The sequence below is a fragment of the Typopeltis vanoorti genome, chromosome 20 (genome assembly GCF_054136105.1).
Source record: "Typopeltis vanoorti isolate ZY-2024b chromosome 20, IOZ_Tvanoo_1.0, whole genome shotgun sequence".
NCBI classification, from domain to species: Eukaryota; Metazoa; Arthropoda; class Arachnida; order Uropygi; family Thelyphonidae; genus Typopeltis; species Typopeltis vanoorti.
This window is the reverse complement of record NC_143568.1, coordinates 83,785,610-83,794,314: the sequence shown is the minus strand read 5'-3', so window position 1 is coordinate 83,794,314 and position 8,705 is coordinate 83,785,610. Positions and strand designations below refer to the sequence as shown.

General features: G+C 36.7%; 1 protein-coding gene across 2 annotated transcripts in view; it reads left to right on the top strand.

Annotated features, from left to right (window-relative positions):
- Positions 1 to 4,316: 4,316 nt before the first annotated feature.
- The window catches only part of MED31 (mediator complex subunit 31), a 67,157-nt gene continuing 62,768 nt past the window's right edge, over positions 4,317 to 8,705 (top strand). Inside the window, exon 1 of one of the 2 annotated variants that reach the window (XM_090410317.1) lies at positions 4,317 to 4,423. In XM_090410317.1, the coding sequence (XP_090266443.1) occupies positions 4,402 to 4,423 (22 nt within the window). In that variant the 5' untranslated portion in view covers positions 4,317 to 4,401. The remainder of the gene's footprint in view (positions 4,424 to 8,705) is intronic. The other variant, XM_090410318.1, reaches the window with a different exon arrangement.

The window sequence follows — 8,705 nt, the reverse complement described above, 5'->3', positions numbered from 1 at the left end:
AGATGAAATTTAAGGAGAAAGGTGACTTGCAGGCACACGAACAGTACAAAGCACAGGCCAAAAGGGTAACTGGTGTAGTAAGAAAAGCAAAAGCAGAATATGAAAGGAAATTAGCAATGCAAGCTAAAGTGAATCCGAAACAGTTCTTTCGATATGCTGCAAGTAAAAGAAAGAATGTATATGGCAAAATGATTGTAAGAAATGCCGATGGCAGGGCGGTAACTGAGTCAAATGATATAGTGGAATTACTAAGCGAACACTTTGCAAGAGTATATTATCCAGGCTGTGATATTGCAGGAATGAGAAAACAAATGGCTGATACAGGAATTGAAGTGAATGAAATGGAGGTGAATAGTATGTTACAGAACCTTAATGTAAATACATCTGTGGAATTGGATGATATACCAGTTCGAGTCTTACGTGAAGTGACAAAAGAATTGTCAGTTCCCTTGACCATATTGTTTAATTTTATTTCAGCTCTGGATTAGTCACGAGGGGGTGGAAAGAGGAGATGATAGTTCCATTGCATAAAGGAGTTTCCAAGACTGCTATTGTAAATTGCCAACCAATCAGCATATCAGGAATCGTTGTCAAGTTTTTGGAGATAATAATCAACAGCAAAATACCGGAATGGATAGATGAAAATGGGATACAGTATGGAGGACAGCATGGTTTTGTGAAGAGTAGATCATGCCTCAGTAATTTGCTTACGTTTTATAATACACTGACGGCTGAACTGGATAAGGGTAATGGATTTACAGTGATACTGCTCGATTTCGTTAAGGCCTTTGACAGGATACCACCAGGACCGGTTTTATCATTAGATTAGGTGAACCTAGGCAATCGCCTAGGGACGCTGGACTTCGGGACGTCAGATTTTGCTACATAGTTCGGGGGAAAATTACAACATTCGATAAAAATTAGTAAAACCTTGATTAATAATAAAAAACTAAAATAAGTCAAACCGTCCTGGCGCTCGCTGATGATCCTACATTATTTTCGCTTTTCTCTGTTTCTTCCACTCTCCTGCTCTTTGTATACTTAACCTCAAATGCAGAGATTTTTCCTCCTTCTGGCAATTTTTTCGACATTGCCAGTATCCGTAGCAAGTTCAGAAAAGAGTTTCTCGAAAATAAAACTTACAAAGCTTACACTCGCTCTGCGATGGCTCAGGAACGACTCTCTGGTCTAGCAATAATATCTATAGAGCATGAAATTGCATCTACAATCAATATAGATGAATTAATAAAAAAAAAGTAATGCATTTTTTAAATGAATTTCAAACGTAATGAAATATTTTTTTAGATGTAATAAATTTTTTTGATGTTCAAAATGATATTATTTTTATAAATATCCACATGTGTACGTGTACATGTACGAGTATGACAATATATATATATAGAGAGAGAGACAATATATATAGGGACGCCTAAATTTTCTTTGCCGAGGGGCATCAGAAACTCTCGGACAGACCCTGGATACCACATGGAATTCTATTCAGTAAACTGCAGCATATGAGGATGAATTATAGGGTTGGTGAGATGGATAGGAGGGTGGTTGATGAAGAGATATCAGAGAGTAGTTTATTCTGGAGTGGAGTCCAAAACAAGGCCTGTTACTAGTGATATACTGCAGGGTTCTGTTCTTGGAGCACTGCTATTTAATTTGTTCATTAATGATATAGTCAAGGATCTGAGAGGAACTGTTCATTTAATTTTCTGATGATGCAAAGTTGGGTAGAGAAATAGTGAATGCAAATGATGTCAAAATTTTGCAGGATGATTTGGATAGATTGGCAGTCTGGGCTAATGAAAATGGATGTTAGTTTAATGCAGCAAAGTGTAAGGTTATGCATTTTGGGACAAAATGATTAGCAGCAGCAGTATATCACATTGGTGGAACTGTACTCCAGCAGGAGATTGACGAAGCCAGAGATTTATGTGTGTTGGTGGATATGTAGTTGAAGTTTAGAGGGCACATAGCAAAAGTGGCTAAATCAACTCATCAAATCACTTGGTTGCTGAAGAATACTTTGACGAGCAGAGACAAGCAAGTTATTGTTCCTCTTTATCGAGCCTTGATAATACCCCATCCCGACTACTGTGCCCCAGATCTGGCTCCTGGGTTTCTTCTTGATGGGGAGGAAGTAGAGATGATCCAGAGGTAAATGAACAAGATGACAGCTGGTCTATGGAATGAACCTCACAAGAACAGGTTGAAGATCTGTGAGTTACAGAAATTGGTTGATAGGCGGAAAAAATGTGATATGATTGAGACATTCAAATTACTGAAGGGTTTTTGCAAGATTAATTCAGAGGAAAATTTTCAGAACAGGTCTGGTGATGGGAGAACTAGTGGCTATCCATGGAAACTGAGCAAGGGTGTAGTTATAAGGGTGTTAGAAGTAAGTTTTTTACTTGGAGAGTGGTGAATGAGTGGAATAAACTGCCTGAGTTTGTTGTGGGTGCCATGACTGTAAATGAATTCAAAGCAAAGTATGATAGATACTTTGGAATTATTGGAATTCTAATCCGTAAACTACAACATATGGGAATGAATATAGGGTTGGTGAGATGGATAGGTGGGTGCTTGATGGAGAGATATCAAAGAGTAGTTTATTCAGCATTAGAGTCCAAAAGACGGCCTGTGACTAGTGGTGTGCCGCAGTGTTCTGTTCTTGGATCACTGCAGTTTAATCTGTTCATTAACGATATAGGGCAGGATCTAAGAGGAACAGTTCATTTGTTCACTGATGATGCAAAGTTGGGTAGGGTGATAGTGAATGCAGAAGATGTCAAAATCTTGCAGGACGACTTGGATGTTACAAACTTCTGAAAGGGTTATACCGAATTTCAGTAAATGAAAATTTTCGTTTTATGGAGGTGGAGAAAGGATACGAAGTCATCCTTAGAAGTTGAGAATGAATGCTGTCTGGAAGGGGGTGAGTGCTAGATTTGTATTTTCTTAGAGAGGAATGAATGAGTTAAATATGTTGCAGAGTCTGTTGTGAGTGCCATGTTGGTGAATGGGTTGAATGCGAAGCATGATAGATATTCTGTATCAGTTATTTAGCGCTTGGCATTGTGTTTAGGATCTCCCTCAATGAGTCTACAGGGTAATAATAATACTAATCAAGTAACCCAGTAGCCCTCTACAGTTGATTGGAATATTTCGTTTTTTGGAGTGTGGAGAAAGGACACGAGGTTATCCTTAGAAGTTGAGAATGAATGCTGTCAGGAAGGAGGTGAGGGCTAGTTTTTTTGCTTAGAGAGGAATCTATCTATCCCAATGGCTTTAACAGGCCTTTAAGGCCCACAACCTTCCAAGCATGCTCGGATTTCGTAACCGAAATACGAGGATAGAATGGTCACTCCTGTGCCTCAAGGTATTCTTGACTGTATCCCTGTGTGTTCAAGGGGCCGGTTTGCCTGCTTGCGGGATGAAAAACACCAGATAAACTGGCGGAAAAAAACCCTACTGCCCGCGCCCAAGACCGGCTAACTTGGCTATGGCTGAAGAAGATCCTTCAGCTCCTCACGTCTCCGACGGGAATCGAGCCTAGGACACTCCTTCCCCAGGCATATGGTTGCGAAGCGCAAAGCCACTAGGCTAACCGCGCGGACTTAGAGAGGAATGAATGAGTGAAATATGTAGTTAAAGTCTGTTGTGGGTGCCATGTTGATGAATGAGTTGAAAGTGAAGTATGATAGATATTGTGCAACAGTTCGTTAGCGCTTGGTATAGTGTTTAGGATCTTCCTCAATGAGTCTGCAGAATTCATGGAACTGCCGTGTAATTATAATAATAATAATAATAATCAAGTAATCTAGTAGCCCTCTACAGTTGATTTATATCCCTGTGCTCGCAGTTCCGAATTTTATATTATTTACAGTCCTATTGCGTTATGCATTTATTTGATTAACGATTATCCTTTGTTAAGATGATAAAATATTTAAGCAATACTCCTAATTGAATTATATTGAATTAAATGGATTATTCGAATAGCTCCCATTAACAATCCAACTATTTTTAAATTCATTGTTGCACGAAATTTAGAGTAACTTTTGATAGTTAGGGTTTTTTTCTGTCTTTAGTAAAAGCTATTGCGATGACATAATTTCAAAACTGAGTTTTTTTTTTCTTCTATCAATACTTGAATATTTTTATTTCTTTATTCTGCTCCCGATCTTTTGCTTACTCGTTAGAATTTCATAATGATGAATTTCCCGTTTGATTGTTGGGCTAGTTTCCTCTTATTGTTGGGCTTTACTCCATTCATTTCAGTATAATATAAAATAATCTAAACGGCATGCAAGTTTATACATGGACGTTGTGTATAAAATTGGGCTCAGGTGTTTTGCACGTTTGTTTGAACTGTCTGTATGAGTATTTTAATTTGGTATGTGTAAAATGGCTGTGAAAGGTTAGTATAATAAAAGCGCTATATCAGATCAGCTGCAATGATCTAAATAGTAACTTATGATTGCTTCGGTTTTCTTATGATTATGCGTAAAATGTTTAGTAGTCTACTAGTTACTTGTTTGCAGCATTTCGTTTTGCACACAATGCATTCAGAATTCAATAAGTAGAATGCTGTCTTCAGAGTATTCTGAACCTAAAGTTGTAAACTAGCGGTTGGGATGATTGTCTGCTTTATATAATTCCTTTTTTTTTTTTCGTATGAACCAACAGAGATTCCGATTCCTTCTCTAAAAATGAAGAAAGGGGAAGAAGGGCTTCTTCAAAAAAAAAGATGATTTCCTATTCAGCAACCATCAAAATATATTCACCATATTCGTTAAAATATTGCATGAGAAAACAAACCACCCCACTTAGAACTATAATTGAACTGAAAAGAAAGAAAGAAACGAATGAAATACTCCATGTACAGTACACTTGTATGCAAATTGAGCTCTACATACCTTTTCCTCGACTGTATAATCACATCCTTTTAATATATCTATGCACGTATAAATTTATATTATAAAATGAATTATAATATAAATTTATAAATTTATATATTATAAAATTTATTACAGTGGACTTTATTTTTAATAAAGTTGTGCGCACAATCGTTTTTCTTATTCAATACATCAACTTAAGAATTGCCATATGAAGATGCAGTTAATTAAGTTGCATGATGATAGGGAGGAAAATTTCTGTGACAAAAAATTTTCCTTCTAATAATCATGTTAAAGGTGGTGGTATTTTAAGTGCAGAGATATCCAACCAGTAGTCTCCTGACCTATGACTTTTATAGAGCCTTTAGAGAATGCCTTGTGAAATCAGTTTAAACAAAGTGAAATCATCAAGGATGTTGTATAGACATGTATAAACACACTAGCATAGGAAGGCAGTGGTATTAGGGCAGTTGTTAAGGGTACTGGTAGTGACAGGGATTCTTTACCAGTTGTCAGAATTGTCACAGTTAAAAAATAAAAAAAATATAGCTAGGAATTGGCCAAAGATGCAAGAAAAGCTTGCTACACTACTGCAGAAACATCTATATCCAAAAAACTGTATATCACTGTTTAACACATGAGTATCCAACATACATGTCATACTGAATTGTAAGTTTGTCTTTATATATACAAGCAAACTTCTTTTTTTATGCTTGTATGAAAAATGACAAATCTAAAATTAGAACTGTTAAATGGGCAGTTTTTTTTTAAATATATATATATATATATATATATATATATATATATATATACTAGGAGGCTCACCCCCCCCTCCCCACTAGCGCCTATGGTGCCTAACCTCCCGAGTTCTGTGCCAGTAAGCTAGTAAGACAAAAAACGTGACATGAAAATGTTTCAAATTTCAGCTTATCTTTTTATATATATAGAGTAGATATATTTAAAAGTCCACTGAATGGTATTTTTGGTTTTGTGACACAGTAGTAATTGAGTGGCTGTTTTATGGTTAAATCGTGGCATCTTTTAATAAATTGTACACAAATAAAAGTAATATTTTATTTGTACACAAATAAAAGTCACAACTATAATCACTCTACCATGCAGCCTCTGCTTGGTAGAGTGATTATAGTTGTGACATGGGAGGTGGGCAGGCAGGTGCATTCCTGAATTAAGAGGAAACATGGAAGTACAGAACATAAGATTACATACTGCCAATTACCCCAGATAATCAAGCAGCATCTGAGAGTAAGCATTTATACCATTTGAAAGCAGCTGTATCATTCCTAGAGACTGTATATATGTATAGTAAGAAGATAAACAGAATGGATGTGAAATGTAAATGAGAAAAGGAAGGCCGTGGCTAAAACTGTAGCGAGTGATCGATATATTTGATTATCACTATCTGCTCACTGAAACAGGAGTGCTACACAAGTCAAGTACAATCCTATCCTGCATGCTCCTAACCTTACACCAGAGGAGAGAATGTTTGAAATGGGCTAGGCTTCATGTCAAATGGATCCAAAACCAATGGGAGCTGGTATTGTTTACAGATGAGTCCTGAGTTGCTCTACAAAGCAAGATCAGGTGTGCTCTTGATCTGGAAAGAACTAGGGACATGCTATCATGATATTTGTGAAAGGAACACAAGGTGGAGGTAGCGTGATGATTTGGAGAGGCATATCATTGGGGGGATGCATGTAGAATCATGAATGCTGCATCTTAGAAATGAAGTCCTTGACCCCTATGTTTGTCCATATGCAGATGCAATAAAGGAGACATCTATCCTACAAGTATAGGATTAGTGGGGATATCATAGAGAACGTGGAGGAGATGAAAGAGCTGGGGGATGGTGGATAGGGACTTGAAATTTTGTGGACAGTTTTGCTAAAATTGTGAAGACAATACAGTATATTATGGGAATGATGTGGAGAACACGTGTAGAAATAAGGATGTTATGATTCCATTGTACAAGTCTTTTATCAAACTGCATGTGGATTACTGCACAGATTTGGTCATGGATGAGTTGTTAGTGAGGATTCATTAAGTCAGTTTCTGGTCTCTTAATTGTGGAATATGAGGACATAAGAAAGAGGATTATATGAATGATTTTAAATGCATTTACTATCCCTGCACTCACCACACTCTCAGGCAATGCATTTTAATCACCTACTACTTTCCATGCAAATTGTAGAGCCTAGTGGATAGAAGGAAGAGGGGAGACATGATGGAGAGTTGCAAGGGATAATTGCCAAATTAATGTGGATGAGATTTTTCATAGAATACCTGGAGACAGGGAGAACAAGAAGCCATCACTAGAAGCTGTATAAAGAGAGTGTGGGTGTTGGGAGGAGGTGAGAGCAGATTTTTTTGCACAGAGAATGGCAGGTGATTGGAATGCATTGCCTGAGAGTGTGGTGAGTGCAAGAACAGTAAATGCACTTAAGTCAAGGTATGGGGAGTTATGCATGTGAGAATGGGACCTCCCATAATGAATCTCTTGTTGATGATGATCAATAATGCTTGTTTTCATTGAGGAGATCAAATGGACCAATATCTTCAAGAAAAGACTATTGTATGCATGGACTGGCCAGCCAAGTCTCCTGACCTTAATCCTGTTGAATATATCTGGGATGCTCTCAACACCCCCCCCATCTCCTCCCAAACCTGAAGGACTTAGCAGGACCTGGACATCAATATAAACAGTATGAAACCTCTTGGTGAGAGTACTGTGTTGCTGTGAGGGATGACCATATTCCTCATTGAGGCACTTTGAAAATCTCATTTTGACATAGTTTATTTTTTTTAATCATTGTTATCGTGTATCCATTTACAATTTTTGTGGGTTTTTCATCTCATGTTATACTACTTTTCACTAAATTTTATAAAAATTCATGCAGAATTTTTAGTTATTGTGATTTTTCTCTTTATTCTTTAATTTATCGAAACCAGCGTATTTCATAATTAATCCTACTTTTACAATATATCATCTTTCTTTTTTGTTTTGTTTTTAATTGGTTACTGCACAGATCAATCAGTAAGGTATAATAAAGTAATGATATTAAAATGAATTAAAAATTTCTATAAGAATTATAAAATTGAATTTTTAAATTGAAATTAAAATCTTTATATTCTTTGTATGCATATTATGCTTATTCAGAAACTTCCAAGGACAAATAGAAGAGGGAGAGCACTCACTTAACACACCATCCCTCATTCTTCTTAAATTCATTTATAGGCTATGCACTTCCACCAGCAGCCTAATCCATTTGACATTTACCAATTTACCAAGAGGGAAAACCCATCATATCTTTGCTAATCACAACCCTGTTCAAATTGTAGGGGGTGACTCCTTGTTTGTTTCTTCTTTCCAGAAACTCCCGTTTTTCATTTTGCAAAACAGGCAAACAAGCTAGAATAATATATTAACAGATATATGAATGTATTAGCAGACATAATATACTGGCCTCAGAATCTTGGTTACTTCAGCTGTAATTCCAGATGACTACATCCTCTTTTTATGATATAACACAAAACTTGCATCCACTTCCATTCTATAAAATCCTCTATTTCTCTATTACATCACATTTCCTTAGCATATTTACCAGGGTCTGCAGTTCTGCATTCTTTCAATTTTGCCTTATACACAACATTCAGTCCCAATGTCATCTTGATTACTTGGCTCTGTACCCTTTCTACCATTTTCTCTTTTTTTTTTTAAGCCATCACTAGAAGCTGTAGACAGCTTCTAGTGATGACTACTTGATCTCCCTGTCTCCAGGCATTCTA